The 24,426-nt window shown below is 50.8% G+C and overlaps 8 protein-coding genes across 8 annotated transcripts; 5 read left to right on the top strand and 3 right to left on the bottom strand.

The window, feature by feature from the left end:
• Positions 1-1,357: 1,357 nt before the first annotated feature.
• On the top strand, positions 1,358-4,368 carry BO79DRAFT_174869 (Zn(II)2Cys6 transcription factor). The gene is made up of 5 exons (XM_025679766.1): positions 1,358-1,849; positions 1,945-2,154; positions 2,230-2,352; positions 2,419-2,928; positions 2,976-4,368. Exons 1-5 carry the CDS (start codon positions 1,427-1,429, stop codon positions 4,170-4,172), a joined length of 2,463 nt encoding a protein of 820 aa, XP_025538715.1. The 5' UTR covers positions 1,358-1,426; the 3' UTR covers positions 4,173-4,368.
• Positions 4,369-4,554: 186 nt separating this feature from the next.
• BO79DRAFT_238309 (MFS transporter) lies at positions 4,555-6,133 on the bottom strand (the record flags this gene model as incomplete). The annotated part of the gene is made up of 2 exons (XM_025684797.1): positions 4,555-5,566; positions 5,631-6,133. 2 exons carry the CDS (start codon positions 6,131-6,133, stop codon positions 4,594-4,596), a joined length of 1,476 nt encoding a protein of 491 aa, XP_025538714.1. The 3' UTR covers positions 4,555-4,593.
• A 1,438-nt stretch (positions 6,134-7,571) lies between these two features.
• On the top strand, positions 7,572-9,703 carry BO79DRAFT_196601 (cytochrome P450). Its single transcript, XM_025681213.1, has 5 exons — positions 7,572-7,836; positions 7,894-8,358; positions 8,427-8,975; positions 9,038-9,196; positions 9,276-9,703. Exons 1-5 carry the CDS (start codon positions 7,669-7,671, stop codon positions 9,510-9,512), a joined length of 1,578 nt encoding a protein of 525 aa, XP_025538713.1. The 5' UTR covers positions 7,572-7,668; the 3' UTR covers positions 9,513-9,703.
• Positions 9,704-10,291: 588 nt separating this feature from the next.
• On the top strand, positions 10,292-11,451 carry BO79DRAFT_209570 (uncharacterized protein; the record flags this gene model as incomplete). The annotated part of the gene is made up of 1 exon (XM_025682627.1): positions 10,292-11,451. A coding segment is annotated over exon 1 (713 nt), but the record flags the coding sequence as incomplete, so codon positions are not given.
• A 602-nt stretch (positions 11,452-12,053) lies between these two features.
• On the bottom strand, positions 12,054-13,532 carry BO79DRAFT_174857 (putative 2OG-Fe(II) oxygenase family oxidoreductase). The gene is made up of 2 exons (XM_025679765.1): positions 12,948-13,532; positions 12,054-12,874 (listed from the first exon to the last, which is right to left on the bottom strand). Exons 1-2 carry the CDS (start codon positions 13,190-13,192, stop codon positions 12,145-12,147), a joined length of 975 nt encoding a protein of 324 aa, XP_025538711.1. The 5' UTR covers positions 13,193-13,532; the 3' UTR covers positions 12,054-12,144.
• A 304-nt stretch (positions 13,533-13,836) lies between these two features.
• On the top strand, positions 13,837-19,683 carry BO79DRAFT_174855 (ketoacyl-synt-domain-containing protein). Its single transcript, XM_025679764.1, has 3 exons — positions 13,837-14,265; positions 14,317-15,421; positions 15,474-19,683. The coding sequence occupies exons 1-3, from the start codon at positions 13,916-13,918 to the stop codon at positions 19,491-19,493; spliced, it is 5,475 nt and encodes a 1,824-aa protein (XP_025538710.1). The 5' UTR covers positions 13,837-13,915; the 3' UTR covers positions 19,494-19,683.
• A 136-nt stretch (positions 19,684-19,819) lies between these two features.
• Positions 19,820-22,341, bottom strand: BO79DRAFT_174851 (acetoacetate-CoA ligase). Its single transcript, XM_025679763.1, has 2 exons — positions 20,607-22,341; positions 19,820-20,449 (listed from the first exon to the last, which is right to left on the bottom strand). The coding sequence occupies exons 1-2, from the start codon at positions 22,233-22,235 to the stop codon at positions 19,907-19,909; spliced, it is 2,172 nt and encodes a 723-aa protein (XP_025538709.1). The 5' UTR covers positions 22,236-22,341; the 3' UTR covers positions 19,820-19,906.
• Positions 22,342-22,620: 279 nt separating this feature from the next.
• nscD (prenyltransferase nscD) lies at positions 22,621-24,238 on the top strand. The gene has a single exon (XM_025682626.1). It carries the CDS (start codon positions 22,740-22,742, stop codon positions 24,153-24,155), a length of 1,416 nt encoding a protein of 471 aa, XP_025538708.1. The 5' UTR covers positions 22,621-22,739; the 3' UTR covers positions 24,156-24,238.
• The last annotated feature ends 188 nt before the right edge of the window (positions 24,239-24,426 follow it).

Raw genomic sequence — 24,426 nt, 5'->3', positions numbered from 1 at the left:
ATCCGGACAACCTCTTTGCCAGAATCCCGAGTAAAGGTATCTTTGATCCGGAGCCAATCAGCGACAGAAGAAAGGGGCCTGAGTTCTGATCCAGCTGCTATAGGTAAGGACCTAGTAGTAGGTACAGTACTCATTAGCCGGATTTAGAATAGCGCTTATTCAGCCCTGGCCATTCACTTAGTTCACTAGTTATGGGGAAACGGATAAAAACATTGCAACTGGAATCAGCGGAAGAAATCACCAAAATGACGATTTCCGATTATTTCCTACGGCTGTTACCCAGATTTGGCATTATAGGAGGACAGAACAACCAAGCATGTATGATGGTGCTGCCTATGTGTGAATGTAATGTTACTTTGAACATTCTTAAGTCAATCGATCCAATTCCTATGAGACTACGGCCCGCCCATGAACCGTGCCGGGATCTACAAAGTGTGAGCTTTGGTTCCCACGTGGATATTTGACTAACACGACTTGACGACATACATGGCCTTATGTAAAGAATGCCTTTGTGTCTCTCTTACTATAAAATACATGCCTTCCGATTATATTCTTCAGATATTCTCTTTGTTTCCAGGCCAGCGGACGTCTAGTGTAGTACTCACTAGTATGTGAAGCTTGTAGTAGCCAATGGAAGATATGAGCTGAGTATTTATCTGAAATACTGGTACTGTCCAGCGTTGCAGTGCAGTGCAGCAGCCACAGAGTAATAATAGTACTGTGACGAACTTGGTTTCAATACACTCGCAACTTCCTTGGGTACTAGAAAACTGTTTGCTAGCATTCTCGTGATCCTGGACCTGCAGCACCTACATGCGATATCCGCATGTTGATATTACCCGAAAGGGCGAGCACCATCCGTTTCCGCCGGTCACCGATTTAGCTGCGCCTCTATCAGCAGACACTGCTGGTGTAAACCTCGTGCTTAGTAGTCTACATGGGCTGCATAGGGCGCGTAGAAATATTGGCCAATTGAAATATTTGCATTGGGTGATTCAGTATGTCAGTCACCCAATCACACGCCTTTAGGCTATATTACGAACCCCTACTAGGCACTGAGTACTAGTAGTAGGTACCGCAAAATCTGCGAGTTGTCCACTAATGGTTGCCCTCTATATCAGGCTGTTGGTCCGATCAACCCGTCAGAAAGCTAAACAATGCATCTAGTTCATCGTCGATGTGAGTTCTCCTCCTCTTCTTTCCCCACTCTGTGATCAAGTACCACTACAATGCAGCCTTTCCTCGTGCCAAGATATGGTGAGATTTGCGGCTATCTGCTACTATCTAGTGTACATATAAGACTGGGACCCAGGGGTGTTGTGCGGCTTGGGCTTTGCCTCTCCCCTTCTATCTATTAATCAAAAGCCTTAGTACTATCAATTGCCATCATTCAGCTGGTTAGGCTCCCCGAGTTCATACATAGGGGATGCCGCGTCTTCTATCAAAAGCAAACACTGTGCAGCGCTCAAGTCGCCCGGGGATGGCCAGTTCTCCAAGCCAAGAGCAGAAAAATCGGACTGTCCCACAGCTTAGTTGTGTCTTGTGTCGAGACCGCAAGCTCAAGTGTGATAAGCTTGACCCATGCTCTAATTGCACTTCCTCTGGTGTTGCGTGTATGCCCATTTATCGCCCAAGACTCCCTCGAGGTCGATACGGACGCCCTGCCCGGTCCAGAACGTCATCTCCTTCAGCTAATGAAAGCTACGGAGATTTCAGTAATCCCAAAGCGACGTCAACAACCGAGTATGGGGGCTCGAGTGCACCCGTGGATGGGCTGGAGAGACTTATTCCGGAGGGTGAAACAAATAAGATGGGGCCTGTTGAGGAGGGAAGTGCTCTGCAGGAACTTGTAAGCAACTCAATCCCAGCTTTAAGATGGCTTTGTTTCTCTTTAGGATACTATTTGTTTATTTCAAAAATACTAAGAGCAGCATTAACATCCAGGTTTCACAAGTGAGCAAGAAGATACAATCCGCTACAGACTCAACGAAGAACGATCTTGGAACCATCGTTGGGGACCTGTCGCATCATATCCGGAAGCTCGAAAGCCTCTTGCAAGATTCAGGAGCCGACAAAGTCAAGATCAACGAGGCGAACAGGATTGCAGACGCTCAAGAAAACCTTCAAATCGGAAACACTGGGGGAAATACGATGGTAAAGCGCTCATATGGCAGTGCGATAAGACTGAGACAAGGGATTGTCGGCTAACAGGATTGTGAGGTAATGCAGTTAGTCCAAACGACTCTAGGCTTAGAGACTCAACAATTTCCCGCCATCCAAACTTCAAGTCTTGCTAGACGATGCCCGGAGATTTCTGGCAACGATATCTGGGCCGAATTTACAAGCAATGGGGTAAGGGCACTCATTACACGTACCCATCATCCCACTTGAGAAGCATTATACACTAAAACTCACTAGATGCATGACCCGTCGGTAGCAACTGACTTGGAGCCGTCTCCCGGTCGCGCAAGCGATAGAGGATTGAAAACAAATTCATTGCGGCGCAATTCCGTAAACCACGGGCCCAGCACTCTCGGCATGCTGAGCATCGGTAATTCGCTGTCCCCTAGCTTCATGTCACTGCCTCGTGACAAACTTGGAGCAAGCAAGTTATGCCAGGTATACCTCCAAAACGTGGATCCAATAATCAAGATCCTACACCGGCCTAGCCTCAGCAAATGGATGCTAGATGGGGCATCTGAATATCTGGAATCATCCGAGGATGATATTCCGGTGAGAGCGCTGGAATCTGCTATTTGCTATGTTGCAGCCAACACTATGACAGAAGCACATTGTCAGGCCACATTCCAACGAAGCAAATCGACAATCATGGCCGTGCATCGCAAATTATGTGAAGGCGCCTTTGAGAAGGCTGGGTTGCTGACATCGAGAGATATGACCGTCCTTCAAGCCTTCATTCTGTATCTTGTAGGTGTTTAATGATACCGTTAGCGACTGCCACTAATTCACCGAAGATTGGTAGAAGATCCGAAGACAAGGACACCGCTGCTTGGGCACTCGTTGCCCTAGCTGTCAGGCTCGCGAGAGCCATGAGGCTGGATCAGGGGCCAAATGACCACCCTGGGGCTCGGGAATCTTTCTTCCAACAGCAGATGCGGTTGCGGTTGTGGCTCACTGTTTGCCTTGTCGACATTCAGGCGTCCTTTGCGCAACGCTCCGAGCCACTTATAACACACAGTGGCGCAGCATGTGCAATTCCGAATGTGGCACATGTCAATGACTCCGATTTCGACGTGAATACAGAGTACTCAGTTGCTTCACAGGAGCAGCTCACGGACACGACATTTGCTCTTGTGACATATCACGTACAAGTAGCCGGTCGAGCACTCAATTTTGGCTCACCCGATTGCAGCACTGCCGCAGGAAGACACAAACTGTCTCGAGAAGTCCAACAGCAAGTGTTCACATTGCTACACTACTGTGATCCCGAGTCCTCTCCGTATGCCTGGTTTACCTGGCATAGTACCCAATCGATTGTATCGGCGATCCGTCTATCAGAGCTGTTACCGTTTCGATGTAGCCAAACGGGTCGCTATGATTCACTGGCATCTCCGCGATTAGAAGGCGATACAAGTCTCTTGCGATGGTCTTTGCAAAATCTAGAAAAGGCACACCTGCTCTGCACCGATCCTCGCGGGAGCGGCTTTCGCTGGTACATCACCATTCCATGCCTCGCGTTGTCCACAGCAATTAGGGAGTGTAACATATGCAGTGATGTGGAAACTGTTCGGAGGGCGTGGCCAATTATTGAGGCTTCATATAGACAGCACGAAGAGCTTCCAAGTTCGCATAGCTGCCAACTAGCCCAAGCACACCTGGTGCAGATGATGAATAAGACTCGGGAGAAGCTGTCGTCGTTACTCCAGAAAAATAGTAATGAATTCGGTGCAGGCCAGGTAGTGGAGGTTTCTGCTACTGACCCGTTGGTGCCCATGGTTGCTGAGGAACACACCCCAATTGATCCCCAACTAAGTGGTGACATGCCAATCAGCGAATCCATTATGCCCACGGCGTCTTTCACCGTATCCCAGCCGCAACTTGGACATCAGAGCTGGAATATGGCTACAATGCCCATAGACGATGTACATGCGCGGGACGACATGCTGCTGACAACGGACGCATATCATTCTGTGCAATCGGATTATTTTTGAACAATCGCGAACGACGACAGGTGAAGCTTGAATGGTGCTCTGCCGACGGAAGCCCTTGAAGTCAGAGAAATAGATGTTATAAGTAGGAAGGATATGATATGTGTGCGTAGACCCGATTTTCTACCAACATCCAGGTCTATGAGTTAGGATTTGCTATTCGTTCAGAAGGTGCACTAGATTCAGAGGACAAACGAACTAAGTCATAATCGTCTCGCATTTGAATAGGAGCTATTATTCTATGGCAACTGGTAAATACTAATACAATGCTCGTAGTACAACCCGTCCAATCATCCTTCCATCTGCCCCAGTGATAACTTCCTACTGCCGAATTCAATCCAGGCGGAAAATACAATCTCCACCTCGTAATGGCTACCTACCGTCTCTCACTCAGCCCTCCCCGTGTGTCAAGTTCTTGCCTCACTTATCCAGATGCATATCCAGACATGGCACGTAGCCGGGGCCCAAATTTCCAGAAAATCATTGGCCCACCCCATCCAAACACTATGACGATGAAGGCCAGCACACTGGTGCCCCAACCATAACCCAGTCTGTTATACATATAAGGAGCAAAGAGTGGGAATCCAAAACCACACAAACTCCGAAGCACAGCGCAGGCAGCCATGGCGCTGGCCGCGTAGGTTTGGTAGCTGTCAACGATATAGGTTTGCATGCCCTGTAGGCAGGAGATGGTACCCATGGTATATATCAGCGCCCCGATGTTCGGCATGATCCAGTGAGTATTTCCAATACTCCAGCCGTACCAAAAGAGCCCAATGGTGCTAATAACTGAACCCACAGCCAATGACGGCATTCGGAATTCGGGCTTGCCAACATTGTTGTTCCGGGCTTTTAAGATTCTGTATATGCGATCCACCAGCTTGAGGTTGAAAAAGAGGCCGATGAAAGATCCAATCGCGATGGAAAGATAATTGAGACCTCCAATCCCAGAGCTCTCGTGGTAGACGTCGGACCAAATATCAGGGAAGGTCGCAAACATCAAATAGGTGACGCCGAAGAGGTAGGCCATATAAAGTGCCATACAGAGGACAATAGGCTGTGTCGTGAACATCCGCACCGGCCGCTCAAGCGCATGAAGAAGCTTGTAAGCCAGCGTCTCGACTACCTCCCCAGTATGGAGGTTTCCATTCCCTGTCTCCTTAGCAAGAAGGTCACGGCGCTTCCGTAATAGCGTGCCCGGATGACATTCTTTCAACCAGAAAAACCCAACTACCTGCACTGCGACAGCAGCAGCGGAGGTAGACCAGAATACCCAGCGCCAGGTTGAATACTCGGCAATAAACCCACCAGCGATCGGACCGATTACTGGTCCTAGGAGTGGCCCAAGAGTATAAACACCCATGGCCTTACCCCGTTCTTCTGCGGACCACATGTCGCTGCCAGTTGAGATCAGCTTTTTCTGCGAGGTGGGTATATCAATTCATCTTTACATGTACTCACCTGATGGCTCCTCCTCCAATAGCTAGCGGTGCACTGCCACCAATACCTGCAAGGAAACGGAAAGCAAAAAGTTGCCCCTTGGTCTTCGCGAACCCACACCCCAGATTCCAGGCCAGATACCACACATTGCTGACTTGAAGTAAACGTACTCGACCGTATAATTCAGATGCCGGACCGAAAAAGACAGGACCGATAGCATACGCGAGAATAAAGATACTCAATGAGAGATATATTTCGATTTCCGAATGCATCCCCAGCGACTGGGCGAGATCATCGAGGGCGGGGGCAATCATCGATGACGAAACGGGCGAAATGAAGACAAACAGTGAAATCGACCAGGTGTTCTTCCACTTCAGGCCCCTCGGCCAATTCTTGGGAAATTCCGGATCATCGTCTCCATTCCAGGTGACGAGGTTTGGATCTTTGTCGGTTTCAGCCTCCTTGGGAGGCTCGGGGGTGGTGATCGGTTTGGGGCCCGCTTCAAGGTCATGCTTGGATGCCATTGCATGTTTTTCGCTCATTTTTCTCGTATGTGATCTTTGTGGTGGTGTATTTTGTGACTCTGAATGGGACTCCGAGGGAGGAAATCTCGGCTCATCTGGAGCAACCTGTGTTTCGTTATATATCATATTATACTATTAGTCCTTGTTGAACAGCCCTAGTAGTACTCTATGCAACGAGTGCGTATAGCAACCAATCACAAAGCCGGATCTTGCTTCGGTCCCGAATTGCTGGCCAAGGACCGATGAGTTATCCAATAGGCGGCAGCCCTGGATCGGGCCCGGGAGCTGGTAAGCCATCACTCCGATGCCGGGCATATCATGATACCTACTCTCTGGATATTCCACGAGCAAGAAAAGCCCCGAGTCGGGTCCTTAGGCAGATGGAAGCTTGCTAGATTGTTGTACATGAGTCTGATGCTTGCATTCATCTATTTTCTTTCTTTCTTTGTTTCTTTCTTTCTTTCTTTCTTTTTTTTTTTTCTTTCTTCTTTTTTCTTTTGTTTCTTCTTTTTTCTTTTGTTTCCCCCCTCTTATACTTATTACCAACTCCAGCCATGTAAGTAAGGACCCAAGACCATTGATGATGTCCCTTGTCACAATTGAGAGCAAAGTCAGATATGAGAATAGGTAATAAAAATAAGTACTAACTATCACTAGGTATGAAACCATATCTTACCCAAAAAAGAAAGGCACGTGATAGAGAAATAATGTTAAACCAGGCATTAAAAATGTAGAATCATCTAATTAACTACTACTATTAGAATGGCACGGTTATACCCTCTCCAGTCTACTGATCATGTGTCATGTAAGTTTAAAATAATAAATACAAAGTTACTATAAACTACTCCAGATTATGACATCCTCTAAATTGACAGAAACAGAAACAATGTGTCGATGTAGTTTGCCCATTAAGGAGAAAATTACGTGGAATAGTTAGTACAATGAGCAGTTGAGTCACCTTGGTAGTGGAATGACACTGAATGGTTGTGCTAGTGCAAGTGGGGTTGAGTAAGTCGGAATTAGGATAAAATGAAGAATGCGGATTAGGGGAAGAATGATTTTAAAAAAGTACATGTTTCTGGTATGTGTTAAGTGTTACGAAGGAAGGAAGGAAGGAAAAGCCGGAGCGAGGAGATTTCACTCTCTCAATTCTCTCGAACTGAATTCGCATCAAAGAAGTTTCACCTTAGGACCTGATTGCCATCAGTTGAGGCGTCTGTACGTTTTGAATGGTGCTTGGCCGCATCTCATGACCCGGATTCTGCTGGCGCAACAAAATCCGCAAAGTCCAGAGCCGTTCCACATGCAGGTTCCGATCCAATATGGGCAGAAATCTTCGATACGGGCTTAGTGCCTAGTGCGATCCAAAGCTGAAGTAATGATTTTAAGAAGATTGTAGGCGAAAGCAGCTGATAAAACCCTCTCTTCTAAGCATTAAATCTTCCTCTCGCAGTAACTCATTCCTACAACTTGTAGGTTTTCCTTCCGCCTCGACGGTCCTCGACTCCAGTAATCACAATCAACCCATCGCGGTCATGGCTCTATCTAGCTATCTGGAGAGCTTGAATTATGCTCTCGTTTTGAGAGCACTCGCTTGTACTTGGGTGGTGTGGTACTTTTGTGGCGTCTTCTATAACATTTTCCTCCATCCTCTGGCCAATATCCCAGGACCGTTGCTGTGCAAATTCAGCAAAGTACCATGGGTATATTTATCTGGTCTTTCCCCTGTTTTCCCTTGTTCGCTACTAATTTGCAGGCAGGACTACTGGCAATGGACAGGTCGCCTTCCTCAGCAGACGGCTAAGGTGCACTCCAAGTACGGAGAGATTGCGCGAATCGGCCCCAACGAACTCAGTTTCACCAATAACGCGGCGTGGAATGACATCTTTGCCAAAGTTCCTGGGAGGGCACAATGGCCGCGCCACCCCAAGCGTGTGCCACAGGGCAAGAACGGCCCTCAGAGTATCATGAACACCGCGGGAACATACCATGCTCGTTTTCGACGATTGTTGAACCACGCATTTTCTGAGAAGGGTCTGCAAGAGCAGCAACACCTCATTACCAAGTATATTGATATCTTCATCAACAAGGTAGACGACTTTGCGCGTACGGGCCAGTCAATCGATGTGACCAAATGGTTCGTGATGGTGGGCTTCGACGTCATCAGTGACCTGGGATGGAGCGAGCCGTTCAACTGCATTGAGAATGGCGAGGTTCACGAATGGGTTGAGTTTTCCTCCATTGCACCCGATTTCTGCCCTTCCCCTTGGCCACTCTGACACGATGCGAACAGATGAAAACTTTTGCCGAGACTGCCTTCGACACCCAGCTCAAATTCCTCTTCCGCGAGCGCGGTCTGATGTTCCTGGCCCCGTACTTCATCCCCATGAAGCTTCAGCTCGCTCGTCTCAATAACTTCAAGTACGCCCGCGCTCGTGTCGAGGAACGTATCAAGACCGGCAGCACCCGCGGGGACTTTTGGGATAAGATCGCCATCAGAAGTGCAGACGACAATGCAAGTGGCGAGGGCTTGACTAAAGAAGAGATGGTGGTTGCCGCTGTGACCCTGGTGGGCACCGGATCCCATACCATCTCGACGCTACTCACTGGTCTGGTTTACTTCCTCGGTACCAATCCTCATGCCATGAAGACGCTCGTCGATGAGATTCGTTCATCCTTCAAATCGCCTAAGGAAATCGATCTGGTCTCTGTACACAAATTGGAATACCTGACTGCGTGTCTCAATGAGACTATGCGGCTGTACCCACCGGTCATCAACATGCTTTGGCGAACGCCACCCCGTGGCGGTGGTTATGCCTCGGGAGTTTTCATTCCGGAGGGTGTGAGTGTGGCTTCCGTTTGGTTTCTCATCATTGGCCTTGCTAATCATATTGCCACTTGTAGACGGGTTGCAATATGTCTTTCTTTGGAATTGCCCAAAACCCCGATTATTTTACGCGCCCGCTGGATTTCTGCCCCGAACGGTTCCTATCCGACCCACCTGCCGAATTTCTTGATGACAATCATGAGGCATACCACCCATTCAGTTTGGGTGCGTATAACGTGAGTTCAGCAGCAATCACCATAGCAAGGAGTATTCCTTGGCCAGAATTAACATGGACTGACTTGTCTCTGTGGGTAGTGCCTGGGCCAGAACCTCGCCAATGCCGAGTCCCGATTGATCACGGCAAAGCTTTTGTGGCACTATGACTTGGAGCTTGATGGCAAGGTCGACAAGGACTGGCTGGATCAGAAGTCGTACGGTGTATTCATCAAGAAAGATCTTCCTGTGAAATTCCGCCCGGGTCCCAATGCCCGGAGCGTTCCCGACAGTACAGCTGTCAAGATCAATGGCCGCGCAAACGGTGGCGCTAAGTAAAATGCGCATATCGCAAGATTGCAGCAATACAGAAGGTATCGAGGTATGCATAAGTCGCAGAAACAAAGCTTTGCGAGTGAGGAGGAAATGACGCTACGCACGAGCGTTTCGAAGTCATTTGGTGGCGATGATGTATCTAGATAACTTGTCTTTCTCAGATACAGAAAATAGTTATATCAAGGGGTTTTGGCTGGGCGTAACCTGTCTGTTTCTGCCCCCCAAATCTGAGTTGAGAAAACTCTCTTGTTCACTAGTAGTATTTGCATACAGAGCAAACTGATCGGAAGACTCCCGGATCCTAAACGAGTAGTCTAGCCCCTTGTGCTTGCCATTTCCCCTCTGGAGCGTGCCCAACCTATTGGTAAGTAAACCAGGGGGTTTCGCTGTGACGGGGCTCTGGACGGGTTTTAGTGGACTTGATGCCAAAACCCGAATTCGACGACCCTGTCGATTATGGCCCACCTAGGACAGGTTCGGTGTTAGGGACAGGTGCTTGGCCGGAGCCTTGGGGCATAGTTTCCATTATTTTGTGCTCTCTGCTCAGGGCCACGATTTGCATAAATGCCTTGCTTCATAAGATTCGAATAATTAGGTCTCTTCCGCACTAAAATGAAGACCACTTCTATTACTAGTGTGATTCGTCAACTAGATGAATTGAGAAGCCCGGTTTCAATGAGTGGCAACATGGAAGGAACTACCATGATTTCTAGCGAGTGGACCGACCCCGGGTCGGCTGCCTTTGATTTTCGCAGTATGACCTCCCCCAAATCCTCAACATTTGATGTCGCTGCTTTTTCCCTAGTCAACAGGCACATCGCTAACTAGCTACTCCCACTACCACAGGCGATACCGTTACGCGGCCAACAAGACAGATGTTGGCTGCCATAGCAAACACGACATTGCAAGACGATGACTTCAGAGAGGATCCAACAACCTTGGAGTTGGAGGCGAGGGTTGCAGAGATGATGGGCAAGGAGGCAGCGCTGTTCGTGATCAGTGGTACGATGGGCAACCAGCTGGGTGTACGAGCGCAACTAAAGGGCCCGCCACACAGCGTGCTCTGCGACGCTCGTAGTCATCTCGTAACGCACGAAGCAGGTGGGGTAGCCAGTCTGAGCGGCGCAATGGTGGATTGTGTGAGCCCGGCCAACGGACTCTATTTGACGCAGGCAGATGTCGAGGCGCACTTCAACCGCGGGACATTGATTACCGACTGCCCTACACGGCTGGTCGTCCTAGAGATCCCCCTAGGTGGCGTGATTATGCCACTGGCTGAATGTCGCCGCACCAGCGAGTGGGCGCGCGCCCAAGGCATCACACTGCATCTGGACGGGGCACGTTTGTGGGAGGCTGTGGCTGCTGGGGCAGGGTCGTTGTGTGACTACTGTTCCTGCTTCGATAGTATCAACCTGTGCTTTTCCAAAGGGTTGGGCGCCCCAATTGGTTCTGTGTTGGTCGGGTCAAGGGCCTTGACCCAGCAGGCTCGCTGGATCCGCAAGAGTATCGGCGGGGGCATGCGGCAATCCGGGGTCGTGTGCGCTGCGGCCTGTGTCGCCGTCGAGGACACCTTTCTGGGCGGACAATTACAGCGTTCTCATGCTCTTGCTCGGGACATTGCTTCCTTCTGGGAGACCCACGGTGGCAACCTGGTCTATCCGGTCGAAACGAACATGGTGTGGTTGGACCTCAAGCCTCTGTCCTGGGGCCCCGAAAGGTTGATTAAGCGCGGTGTGGAGCTCGGATTGAGGTTCATGGGTGCCCGTCTGGTCGTGCACTACCAGATTAGCGACGAAGCGATAATCCGACTTAAGGGCCTGATGCGTGAGATTCTATGTAGTTAAGCACTATTGAACACTTTGAGCCTTTGAGACTGGAGATGATGCACAGGTTATAGATTGGGCTGACTGACTTGAGAGGTAGTTAGTTACGGAGTAACTACCAAGCACGTGTTATCTGGCCACCCACAGAGTTTCTACTATAATGAGTTTAGCGCTCCAAATCAATTTCAGCACTACTAGGAAGGATCCTCAGGTTTTCTGCTACCCCCCCTCCTTCCCTCCACTACTCAAAGAAAGAAAAGACAAAAATAATAGAAACATAAGCACTAAAATCTTGACCCTTCTCTATTTTCTCATTGGTTTCGATATCTATCTTATAGTGATTACTTAAAGCCATTCACATGGCAGAGCTGGCCCCCAAAGAGGGCCAATCGGGTCAAGTCGAACTAGATTAGTCGAACTCAATACCAAGTTATTTAGAGGATACTAACTTTGTCTATGCTTACCGGGATGAATCTAGTCATTTGTAAAGGGGTAGTGTCATTTGACTTCTGCGAACAGTGCGGGGAGGTCGAGCGACCTATGTATACCCTTGATCAGAATCACTTCCATCTAACTATCCTATGTGCGATTTGCCGTGACTAAGTATTCATAGCTATGCGAGTTCCATTAGTGGAAGAAACAGCAATGGAGGCTGACTGCAAGTAATGGTTTCTAAGTTCCTGTTTTCCATTGCTCGAAGCGGAGGTATGCCTACTAATCCGACCGGTATGACACAGATGCTAAATAACAATGTCACAGTTCCATTCTGCCTAGTACCAATATACTAATAGATGCTACATATCTCTGGAGCCTCAGACCACAATGGCTTCTTGACGTTCCATTCCACCCGTGAGAATCGGCTGTCTCTCCTGCTCTTCGTGCGTCTCCCGGAATACGTCGAACTTCTCATCATGCCATTGCTTAGCCGATATATTCCGGCCCGTGCTATCAGTGAATATGGTATCGTTTGCCGCTCGCAAAAAGTATGCAATGCTGTAGCGGTCCTCGTGCTGCAGACGCTGTGTGGGAATAACCCTATGCACAGCCGACCGAAAGCGGTTGCCTGATAGGAAGCGAAGCGTATCGCCCACGTTGATCACCGCATGGCCTTCCCGTGGAGCCACGAATCGCCATCCCGCAGGGTCTTTGGATAGCACCTGCAGTCCCCACTGCTCACACAGGAGGAATGTCAGGGTTCCAATGTCCGTGTGCTTGTTGTGGCCCACCCCAAGGTCGAGTGTCTCCTGCTTGGGGTAGCGGAACATTGACAGTGTGGTGAGGGACTCGGCCTCTTCACGATGGAATTCCTTGAACGAGGCAGACTCGCCGCCCAACCCGAGCTGGCGGTCGAGCTCCTGCAAGACAACCATAGAGACATCATGGGCCATGTTACCGAATCGATGGAAAAGATCCTTGTGTTTGCGAATCCCCGGGGCCAGGGCGCTACTATCACTATGCAGCTCGTCACGCGACGCCTTCAGCGATTCATAGTAATCAGGTAACGACATCATGGCTCCGGTGGAGGTAGCGACCGGTTCATATCTGTATTTGCCCCAAGGTGGGTTCAGTCAGACATGGACACTCCTGAAAGAAGAGGGTTTGCATGACAGCTTACCCATGCGTATCGCTCCGTCGGTCATCCTTCATCTTCTCAGTCAAGTCTTGATGAAAATAATCTTCCATAAAGCGCAGGACTGACTTGTGGTCTTGCAAGAAGGCAGGTGCACTGCTCAAGTCCAGGTAAAAGAAACCCTGTCCCTCGCATGCAGCGAGCAGTCTCTTGCCTTCGTCTGGATCTCCCGACTTCAACTTTCCCCAGTCAATCACCGACAGCGGTGCTTCGGGTAAAGCGGAGGCCATAGTACTGGGTCCAGAGGGGCTGGAGCTGTTTGGAATGATATCGAATTTCACGAGTTCTAGATTGATAGATAAATTTGGACAATTATACCCTGGAAACCCGATAGACCAAGAATTGGAATTGTAGTGTATGGCTTGGTCGGCAGGCCAGCGCTTCTCATGGTCTTCATAAATTAAAGGCAAACGGATTTTGGTCGATGCAAGAGACGCAGTCAAGGCGAGAACTCGTTCTAGCTAGTGAGAGAACTGGCTGATGTCGGACATTGTTTCGTCTGTTCCTTTCCTCCTGCTCGAGCACCGATCTACGCCTCGGCCTGTCGCCTTCTTTCTTGTCTGTGATGTTGCAGTTTCGAATGAATCAAGAAAGCTACTGATGTTCATCCCTGTTCCGAACCCAATTAGTCTGTATCTTCTCCTTAACCCTCCCGCCTGCTACTCTGATGGTTTTTGCCCCTCGGGTTTTGTATAACAACCCAGAACTAACACCGGATTTTACCGCAGGGGCGCGATCCGCGATAGTGTCGACCAGGAACGCATGGATTTTGTGAAATAATAGTCATATCAGGGGTAATATTTCTCTACCATCACTGTCCAAAAGCCGGGCGCAATAAGGTCCATCTGCGATCCGTTATATATACACTGGCAGAGTTCAAGGAAGTGGCTCACTAACTCGGCCACTAGTCAAGAGGTTCAATCATAACACTCAAGCCCAGCCCTTCTTGAAAAATGGGTCAATCTTCTGAGCCTGATGGCCAAGACTCAACCCACTATATTCCTACTCCAAAACTGGTGTACTTCGGCAACGAGTTCCCCAACGATGACGTGAATGAGTTATTCCGCCGCCTGCAACAGCACAGCAAGGACCGTCGATTCCGACTCCTCAGTGCGTACCTGGAGGACTCGATCTTGGTACTGCAGGATGAGATAGCCAAACTCCCACACTCTGTGAATAGCCGGGTGCCGCATTTTGACAACATCGTGACTTTGTCTGAGAATGGTTATTTACGAGAGTTGGGCCTCGGTGCGGCCATGGAAAGTGCCTTTTTGCTGATATTACAGCTTGGTTCATTTATTGGGTAAGTAGCACTCCGGTTGTCTTGGGTTACATCTGCTAAGACGTAGCGCAGACATCATGAGGCAACTGACAGCGACTTCGATCTTCCGAAAGATGTCACCATCGTGGCTGGCCTCAGCGTAGGCCTTTTTTCCGCAGCCGCTATAGCCCTTTCAGATTCGCTTGCGGAGGTCATAAAGAACGGAGCAGAATGTCTCAGGGTATCTTTTCGGCTGGGCGTTTACGTGGGCGACTTTTCCAGCAAGCTGGAGGCTCCACAGCCGGAGGGTGCACTTGCAAGCTGGGCTTATGTTGTTACTGGCATGGACAGGGACTCGGTCCAGAGCGAGTTGACGCGGGTTAACCAAGACTTGGGAAATCCTGAGATGTCCAAGGTCTTCATTAGCGCGGCCGATAATTCTTCTGTGAGCGTCAGTGGGCCGCCATCACGTATCAAAGCGGCTTTCTTGCATTCCAGTGACCTGCGATACTCAAAGTCCCTTGCTCTACCCGTGTACGATGGTCTTTGCCACGCCAACCATATATACAGCCAGGATGATGTTAATGCAGTTTTGAACGTTCCGATGTCCCTTATTCCGACCACACGGCCGCTACGACTCTCTGTAATATCATCACGGACAGGGAAGCCCTTTACAGCCACCACGGCAAGCGGTCTGCTTTCAGAAATCGCCACCGAGTTGATCACGGGCACTATCTATCTTGACAACATAATCAAGGGCATTCAACACCACATTGGGGCTTTCTCCGGAGCGAAGACATGTCACATCGACTCATTCCGCACCTCCATCATCTTCAAAAGTATTCTTGACGCCATCGCCGAAGACCACCCTAGGGTTAGTATCAGAAAAAATGACCTGGTAGATTGGGTTCACAAGGATTTCGGCCCTCGACTTCGTAATAACCCTGCAAATTCCAAATTGGCCATTGTCGGTATGTCATGCCGGATGCCTGGTGGAGCGAACGACCCTGAAGAGTTCTGGCAGCTGCTTGAACAAGGCCGTGACGCCTGTACAACAATCCCTCCAGATCGGTTTGACCTCGAGACGCATTATGACCCGACTGGCAAGACCGAAAATGCAGCTCAGACCCCATATGGTAATTTCATCGATCGGCCTGGCTATTTCGACGCTGCATTCTTTTCAATGTCTCCTAAAGAGGTATGTGTCGTGAATCACTGACGCAGGGACTGAGGGCTAACCCATTACGTAGGCTGAACAGACAGACCCAATGCAGCGGCTCGCTATAGTGACTGCTTTCGAGGCCATGGAGATGGCCGGTCTTGTGATTGGACGTACACAATCTACTAGACGCGACCGAATTGGCAGCTACTACGGCCAGGCCAGCGATGATTGGCGCGAGCTGAATGCGTCGCAGAACATCGGCACCTACGCCGTGCCTGGGGGAGTGCGAGGTTTCACTGTTGGCCGCATTAATTATTTCTTCAAGCTCTCGGGCCCCTGTCTTTGCATCGATACTGCATGCTCAAGCTCGATGGCTGCGGTGCATGCGGCTTGTATGGCACTCTGGGCGGGAGATATTGATGTCGCATTAGCTGGTGGCGTCAATATTATAACAGATCCAGATAACTACGCGGGTCTGGGAAACGCCCACTTTCTCTCCCCAACGGGCCAATGCAAGGTCTGGGATAAAGGAGCAGATGGTTACTGCCGTGCCGAGGGAGTTGGCTCTGTTGTTATTAAACGGCTGGAGGATGCCGAGGCTGATAATGATAACATTCTAGCAGTCATACTTTCAGCCGCAACAAATCATTCTGCAGATGCTATTTCGATCACGCACCCCCACGCTGGCCATCAGAAAGAGAACTGCCGCAGTGTTTTGCGCAAAGCAGGTATTAGTCCGCTGGAAGTGGGCTTTGTTGAGATGCATGGCACTGGTACTCAGGCTGGTGATGCCATAGAGTCAGAGTCAGTTCTGGATGTATTTGCACCTTTGAAGCCTCGGCGCCGTGCAGATCAACGGCTATATCTCGGTGCTGTAAAGAGTAATATTGGTCATGGTGAGGCAGCCGCTGGTATCTCCTCGCTCGTCAAAGTACTGTTGATGTTTCAGAAGAATGCCATTCCCCCGCATATTGGCATCAGGAGCGAGGTAAATCCGCAGCTCCCGAAGGATTTGGACCGGCGTAATGCTGGGCTGGTATTCCAAACAACACCATGGACTAAACCCGCAGCCAAAAAGCGCATCGCCCTGGTCAACTCCTTCGGTGCCCATGGCGGAAACACTACATTATTACTTGAAGATGCCCCGGAACGTCAGAGGCAGCGCGTCAGTCCTATGAGTGCAGATGGACGTTCTGCCTACGCAATTACTGTCTCTGCCAAGAGCAAGAAGTCGCTGCAGGGGAATCTCAGTAACCTTCTTGCCTACCTCGAGCAGAATCCTGATATTGATCTGGCAGACTTGTCATACACGACCTGTGCCCGGCGTACGCATCACAATCTACGTGTTGCTACTGTAGTGTCCAGTATTTCTGGGTTGCAGAAATTTCTGCGCTCGTCGATCGACAATAATATTACAACCACAGTGCAATCAGTCCCAGCTAACTCACCCTCTGTTGTTTTTGCCTTCACCGGCCAGGGAGCCTCCGACCCTGTGGCCTGTCAGGAGCTATTCGACGCGTTCCCCGTGTTCCGTACCCATGTCTTGCAGCTAGACCAGCTTGTTCAACGCCTGGGCTTCCCGTCGGTCGTGCCTGCTCTCACAGACAGCACGGGTGAGGGGGTGTTGTCTCCAGTGGTGAGCCAGCTCAGCATCTTGGTCTTGGAAATTGCCCTCGGGCGTTTCTGGCGTACTCTTGGGATACGGCCTAGTGCAGTAATCGGTCATAGCCTTGGGGAGTACGCAGCGCTTGAAGTCGCTGGGGTCCTGTCAGCTGCGGATGTTCTTTACCTCATCGGTCGCCGCGCGCAAATTACCGAACAGCATTGCAAGCCGTACAGTCATTCCATGCTGTCAGTACTGGCTTCGCCGGAAGAAATTGAGCGACTGCTTCGACGAGTGCCTGAAACCTCTAATATAGAGTACGAAGTATCTTGCCAGAACACCCACGAGGACACAGTTCTCGGTGGGGCGCAGGCCGACATCGAGTCTATTCGTAAGGTACTCGAATTGAACAGCTATAAGTGTGTTCTTCTGGCAATCCCATTCGCTTACCACACCTCTCAGATGGATGTGGTGGTAGAGGAACTGGAAAAAATTGCCGAAAACATACCATTTAAAGCTCCAAGTGTCCCTGTCCTGTCTACCATGCTTGGTACCGTGGTTTTCGACGGCAAGACCATTAACTCGTCATATCTGCGCCGCCAAACCCGGGGCACGGTCAAGTTTGCTGCTGCGGTTGAAGCTGCACAAGACATGGGCCTGGTTGATAGTAAGACGGTCTGGGTTGACTTAGGCCCGCACCCTATCTGCATCGGCCTTATCCGAAAGATATTTCCAGAGTCGAGACTCGCAGCTTCGTGTCGTCGAAATGAAGAAAATCTCTATACACTTACCAAGAGTCTTGCGACACTGCACCTGGCAGGCATCACGCCAATTTGGAATGAATATTTTCGACCTAACGAGCAGGCGTACGCATTGCTCAATCTGCCCAAATATAGCTGGAACGAGACTAATTATTGGATACCATACCTGGGAACTTGGACACTTGACAAAGCACTTCTTAAATACGGCATGACCACCCCCGGGTCCAAAACACCTGCAACACTCGCCGCAACAGGGCTGCGAACCTCAACAATCCACCAAACGACGCTCGAGAATATCGAGTCCACGAAGGCCACACTGCACGTATTGAGTGATATGCAGGCTCCCGAGTTCCGCGCCACCATGCATGGACATACCATGAACAACTGCGGTGTAGCCACTTCGTCTATTTGGACGGACATGGCGTGGGCGGTGGGTGATTACCTGTATCGCAAGGTGGTGCCCCATGCAAAGGAGGTGTACATGAATGTCTGTGATCTGGAGGTTCTACATGCCCAGGTCAGCAGCACGGTTAAGGGGTGCTCTCAGCCACTTGCACTCGAAGCAAACCTGGACCTGGAATCGCAATACATGTCACTAAAATGGTACAATGTCAGTGCTGTGACAGGAGAGCGAGATGCTGAATGGTTCGCCTCGGCTGCAGTCCGCTTTGAGAATCCAGATGCATGGACCGCTGAGTGGAACCGCACGGCGCATCTAGTTCTGGGGCGAATTGAGACTTTGCAGCGCCTGGCCGCCGACGGCGTGGCCAACCGTATCTCTAAGCGCCTAGCATACACTCTTTTCAAGAATGTTGTCGATTATTCCGACTGGTATCGCGGCATAGATAATCTTATCATGCATGAATATGAGGCTGTTGCAAATATCACGCTCAATCCAGATCGTCATGGCGTCTGGCACACGCCACCTCACTGGATTGATAGTGTTTGTCACCTGGCAGGGCTGATTATGAATGGCAGCGATGCCTCCAACACACAAGACTTCTTCTATGTCACGCCAGGCAGTGATAGCTTCCGCCTCCTGAAGCCACTCGAAGCCGGGGCAAAGTATGTCAGCTACGTCCGGATGTTCCCTCTACCAGTGGAGGCCGGGAACATGCACGCAGGTGATGTCTACATTCTACGGGACAATGTTATCGTCGGTGTGTTGTGCCAGATCCGCTTCCGGCGTGTGCCACGACTCTTGTTAAGTCGGTTCTTTTCACCCCCCAATGATTCTGACAATGCCGCCGCCTATCACACGCCCGCGCCTCAAGGGACCCAAGCACCGAGTGTTTCGGCAACCACCAAGTCGTCGCAGCCGCGGTATAACGGACTGACTACAAAGCCCAGCCACGTACAGACCGGCCATATAGCGGCGGCTGCACCTGTGAGTCAGGATCGGTGCACTACTAGTAGTAGCGGTCGTGGTAGCGACGGTGATGGCTGTGTTTCTCTGAGCAGTGAGGCTTCGACCGCCTGTACTACCACCACGCCTCCTGAATCGGAAAGCACCGACTCGACAGTTGTTGAACAGTGCATCAAAATCATATCGCGAGAGACAAAACTGAATATGAGTGATCTGACGGCTGACGCCACCTTTGCCCAGCTCGGAGTTGATTCCTTGATGTCTCTGGTGCTGTCAGAGAAATTCCGCAATGAGCTCGGCATTGATGTCAAGAGTTCTTTGTTCATCGAGTGCCCGACAATCGGTGAGGTGAAAAAATGGATTGATCAGAATTGCTGAAGATGGGGCGGCTCCCAATGTGACTGGGCTGCTTCGACGTCATTTGGTGTATTCTGGTTGTCTTCTTCTCTCCTTTCCTGTGTTTCTGCTTTCTCTTGTGTCTTTTACATCTACAGAATTTGCAAGTATCCAGTTACTACTTCATTCAACCAAGATATTCGTAGTATCAAATACGAATATAATCATTCCCCATTTCATGCCATTCCATGTCTAAGTCAATATGATAGGACTAGTAAGGGAGGTCACGTGATGGGGTTCCAGCCTCCGTCGCGCTGAGATAGTATGCAATCAATTTCTCTGCCTTTCCCAACATTTGACCTACATCAGAAATATTCATTGCTTTATAGAGAAGTTTACTATGTCCTATGACTCCGTTGATTCTGCTATATATAGAGTACCCGCAATGATTCAACTCAATTCCGACTTGCCCAGTCCTGAAACCACCGCAGACACTCGACATTCACTGTACCCGAGCCTCCGGCATTCGAATCTTCGAGACCACTTATTATCTTCTTCACCAATACCTCAACTTTCTTCCCGTTTGCCGTCACTGGAATCTCTGGACACTCGCTGATTAACCCTGGAACATGTCGTGGGGAGAGCTCCTCCCGCACGGTACGGCAGATCGCCTCAGTCAGGGCCAGTGTCCAGCGCTGACCCTGGCGCATCTTGATAAACAACACAACCGTCTCATCGGAGTCCTGTTGCCGACGCCGACCCACGCACAGCCCGTCCTCAATCTGCGCTGCGAAACGATGCTGAAGCAAGTTGTATATTTCTGCACTACCGAACCGCACACCGCTGGGGTTTAGTGTCCCATCCGACCGGCCTAGCATGATCAGTCCGCCCGTGCGCGGATTGATCCGGATGTGATCACCGTGAGCCCAAATTCCAGGGTATCTGGCGAAGTAGGAGGACTGGTATCTCGACGAACCTGAAGCGCCCCAAAACTGGATCTGGATGATGTGAATGAGATCGATCAGTCTCGCTTGCATCGGAGAAATCATACAGTGAGGGAAAGATGCCGTGGCGGGAAGATGAATATCAAGAATGGGACCTTCCTGGACAGACTGGAACACTTACCGGTTGGCTTGGAAATGACTTGACGCACACTAGCTCCCCTGGCTCGCCTGTCGCACTCAGATCAATACCTGTGGGCCCACAAGTCTGAACTGCCATACCCAGCGCAATCGCTTGAATCTCCCCGGTGACCACGGGCTTCAACGGGGAGGGCACGCCAAAATCGGAGATTATGTCCGTCCCGCCTGATATCGAGCCGAGATTCACATGCGGGCCGAAAGCTCGATAGATGTAACGGAATGTTGACGGGCCAAGCGGCGAGCCCGTGGAGTAGACGGCCTTTAGCGTCTTCATGGATGGGGTTTTACGCCAGTGTCCTCCGCGCTCCAGCATGGAAAAGTACGTTGCGCTGGCCCCGAATTGAGTGATGCCAAGCTCGTCAATCAGCTTCGGCATAGCCAGCTCCTCTTTGACCGATATGTTCTGCGAAACGGGTGTGTAGTAAAACGGCGATCCGTTATACAAAACCACCGTAGCTCCAGAGGCTAGTCCTGACACCAGCCAATGCCACATCATCCACATGCACGTCGTCACGTAACAGAGTCGATCGCCCGCCCGGATGTCACTCTGCAGAATATGTTCCTTCTTGTGCTGCAACAGCGTTCCAATAGCCCCGTGCACGATGCACTTGGGCTCGCCTGTGGTGCCTGAGCTGTAGAGAATGTACAAGGGATGCTCCGCCGGCATATGGACAAATTCCAGCCGGTGTGCCTCGGATCCTTGGGTGAGGAAGCCCTCGTATGTCCAGCATGTCATGGAGGACGCAGGCCCAGAACCCGGAAGGTTAGCCTGGATGCTCGCTGCGGTAGGCACAACTACCACAGCTTCCAGGGAGGGAAGACTGGCGACGATCTCCTGGGTCTTGGGCAACACGGAGTATAACTTTGCATTGTAGACGACGGCGTTATCAGTGAACAGGAGCCGGGGTTCGACCTGTACGAGGCGGTCCAGCGTCCCTTTGACGCCTGTATCGGGGCTGACGGCCGTCCAAATGGCTCCTAGCGAAGTCGTAGCCAGCATTGCGACGAGAGCAGTGCTGTGATTGGCGACGTATCCCGCCACTCGATCGCCGGGCTGAATCTTCAAGCTGTGCAATCCGGCCTGGCACCGGCGTACCCGCTCGCGCAGGTCTTTCCAGGTGATAAATTCGCGGTCCCCGTCCCCCTCGACGATGGATATTACCGCGACGGTTTCCTCTGACACGGTCTGTGTAGGGAACAGGAGGTTCTCTGCGAAGTTAAGCCTGGCACCACTGAACCAGGCGGGTGGTGGCCACATTGGAGCTGCATCGTCCACGACCTGGTCGTAAAATCGCGAATATCGGATCCCGCAGAAGTCCCACGCCTCGGCCCAGAACTCGCTGCGGTGCGTGATACTCCAGTGGTGGAGGTCTTGATATGTTTGGAAAGAGTAGTCATATTTGGTGTTTACTTTTTGCATGAATGCCCACATCTGGGTCTTTTCTGGAGCAGCGTGACGCCAAAGTATCTCATCGCGAGCTTGAGATTCGGGCAAACGGCCATTGTCATCAAGAGCAGGAGCAACAGTCCTTGCTCCGCCTGAATCCGGTCGAGTGAATAGCTGGAAGAGCTGAATGAACCGGTTGGCAAGGGAACCTTCGCTCACCCAGGCACTCAAACGGTGTAGATACTGGGACGCCATGAGTTTGGAGTGCCGCCCAAATTTGTTCCTTCTCTTTCCTTTGCTTCTCCTGTTTCTTTCGTTCTTTCGTTCTTTTTTTACGCCGTTCTGTCTTCTACAATTCCTTTGCCACACTGGAGAATGAAGGCCTCCCTATACAGGACAGTCATCAGCAGCATTTTCCCCGGCCAGTATGGAGTGTGGGAGACACCATCAGTCCTTGCTTGGCCGGTGTTTGGAAACAAAATCCGATGGAGCCGAAAGAGAAGTCGAGGCAGGGGCCGCACCTGAACGTTATGTTGTAAAACCCGAATTGGACTGACCTCACTAACCAGGGTGCCAAAGCCCGACATCACATCCAGAGTGTGCGCTTCCACACACTTGCAAATAATGTGTACGGGCCCTTCTTCTCACTGTTCTCCATCCCGCCTTCTTGAGCTCTAGTCCTTCGAGCTGTACTCCTTTACCATCCTGATATACTGATTGTGACTCTCTAGCCCTGTTGCGAGAAGGCATTAATTCACTATGCGTTCCACTGTATCCGACGTGGACGACTTCGATTCCCAACTTCGTGTCTTCGACAATGTCTCCAAATTCCTTCTAACGGATGATGTCGACCAGGTTTTCTGGTGGCAGACGACGGGACGGCACTTCGCGCGCATGATGCACGAGGCTCGCTACCCGGAAGCTCGCCAGGTCGAGTTGCTGCTCTTTTACCGATTCGTGATCGCCCCACGTCTGGGACCCCGGCCGATCAGCGCCACCCCCAGATTCTACAGTCGGGTCGCTCCAGGCGTCGGGGATGGCTCTCCGATCGGCTACAGCTGGCGCTGGGGCACTGGTCCTAACTCCAAACCCCAGATCCGGCATTACATCGAGGCCATTGGCCCGCTGACGGGGACGACAGCCGACCCGCTGAACGAGTACGCCGCCAAGGAGATGCTGCACCAGTTGGGCCAGCTGGTGCCCGGGGTGGAGTTGCCCCTGGCGTGGAAGTTTGCCGCGCACATTCGACCCAGCCTGACCGACGAGTCCACGCGAGCAGTGGCAGGTTCTTCCATCCTAATCGGCCTACAATGTGCCCCGGACTCCCAAGGCATCGATGTGATGGCAGGACTGATGACCCGGTCACCGGCGCAGGTCCCGGTGCTCCTGCACACGATTTTTCCGCGGGCCATGCGGGATGCCTACGGGCCAGACGCGTCGCTAGATGGGCTGAACATGGTGCGTGAATTTCTGGAGCACGACCCGCACGGCCAGTACCTCACGATCCTGGGCACGACCGCTATCGATTGCTGCGATGCTGCTACTTCGCGGTTCAAGGTCTATGTAACCACGGCAAACACTTCGTTCGCCCACTTGGCAGCGGTAATGACCCTAGGTGGCCGCAAGCCCGAGTCCCCTGAGTCACTGTCCCAACTGCAAGCGCTATGGTACGCTCTCAAGGCGCTGGATCCCAAATTCCCGACGACGGCCGAAGCCCCGAGCACTGTCAATAACAACAACGGAACGACCACTAATGGAACACCGAACAACGCTAATGTCAGTGGCGTTACCTTCTACTTTGACATTCATCCCAAGTACAGCTTCCCCCATATCAAGCTACAGGTCGACGTCAGCAAGCATACGACCAGCGACCTGGATGCCATCCACGCCGTGACGGAGTTTCTTACACGTCGTGGACAGGGTGCTGATGCGCAGGCCTACATCAACGTTGTGCGCGCCATGATCTCTGATGAGGAGCTTCGTACGCGACGCGGCTTTCAGGCCTTTTTTGCCTTCGCCTTCAAGAAAGGGGAAGTAGACATCACCTCATACTTCCTGCCTCAGATCTACCGGCGGTATGTGGAAATTGAGGACGAGCTGGCGCTGGAGGAGGGAAATCTCAAGGAGAGAATGAGTCCCAAGTCACAGCGCCGGAGCCGCTTCGAGGCTTACTAGTCAGTAGGGAAGTATTATGAGGGTGATAGCGTCGTTGAGAAGTAGGTAGTAAATTAAGTATGTTATGTATGTCTCGAAAGGTCAATATATCCTAGTTCTGAATCATCGGGTTGCATGCCGGAAATTAAAGATAAACCGGGCAAACAAAACGAATAGCATCAGTATATGGCCTAGAAACCCACTGACAGTCAATGATGTAGTCAGCCCATCGTAGTAGAATTATATACTACTCTAAGCTAGTACTTAGTGATATTAGTACTTGCCTACTGTA

The sequence above is a fragment of the Aspergillus costaricaensis genome, assembly GCF_003184835.1.
Source record: "Aspergillus costaricaensis CBS 115574 unplaced genomic scaffold BO79scaffold_19, whole genome shotgun sequence".
In the NCBI taxonomy this organism is placed as follows: Eukaryota; Fungi; Ascomycota; class Eurotiomycetes; order Eurotiales; family Aspergillaceae; genus Aspergillus; species Aspergillus costaricensis.
The sequence above is the reverse complement of the archived record's forward strand: the minus strand, read 5'-3'. Positions and strand labels throughout refer to the sequence as shown.

Coding starts and splice junctions, on each gene's coding strand:
- BO79DRAFT_174869 (XM_025679766.1), top strand. CDS start 1,427: ATGCCGCGTCTTCTATCAAAAGCAAACACTGTGCAGCGCTCAAGTCGC. Junction 1,850..1,944: donor GAAGTGCTCTGCAGGAACTT/GTAAGCAACTCA, acceptor ATTAACATCCAG/GTTTCACAAGTGAGCAAGAA. Junction 2,353..2,418: donor CCGAATTTACAAGCAATGGG/GTAAGGGCACTC, acceptor AAAACTCACTAG/ATGCATGACCCGTCGGTAGC.
- BO79DRAFT_196601 (XM_025681213.1), top strand. CDS start 7,669: ATGGCTCTATCTAGCTATCTGGAGAGCTTGAATTATGCTCTCGTTTTG. Junction 7,837..7,893: donor AATTCAGCAAAGTACCATGG/GTATATTTATCT, acceptor ATTTGCAGGCAG/GACTACTGGCAATGGACAGG. Junction 9,197..9,275: donor TCAGTTTGGGTGCGTATAAC/GTGAGTTCAGCA, acceptor CTCTGTGGGTAG/TGCCTGGGCCAGAACCTCGC.
- BO79DRAFT_174857 (XM_025679765.1), bottom strand. CDS start 13,192: ATGGCCTCCGCTTTACCCGAAGCACCGCTGTCGGTGATTGACTGGGGA. Junction 12,875..12,947: donor CGACGGAGCGATACGCATGG/GTAAGCTGTCAT, acceptor GGGCAAATACAG/ATATGAACCGGTCGCTACCT.
- BO79DRAFT_174855 (XM_025679764.1), top strand. CDS start 13,916: ATGGGTCAATCTTCTGAGCCTGATGGCCAAGACTCAACCCACTATATT. Junction 14,266..14,316: donor CAGCTTGGTTCATTTATTGG/GTAAGTAGCACT, acceptor GACGTAGCGCAG/ACATCATGAGGCAACTGACA. Junction 15,422..15,473: donor TTTCAATGTCTCCTAAAGAG/GTATGTGTCGTG, acceptor CCCATTACGTAG/GCTGAACAGACAGACCCAAT.
- BO79DRAFT_174851 (XM_025679763.1), bottom strand. CDS start 22,235: ATGGCGTCCCAGTATCTACACCGTTTGAGTGCCTGGGTGAGCGAAGGT. Junction 20,450..20,606: donor CAGGCGAGCCAGGGGAGCTA/GTGTGCGTCAAG, acceptor CACATCATCCAG/ATCCAGTTTTGGGGCGCTTC.
- nscD (XM_025682626.1), top strand. CDS start 22,740: ATGCGTTCCACTGTATCCGACGTGGACGACTTCGATTCCCAACTTCGT.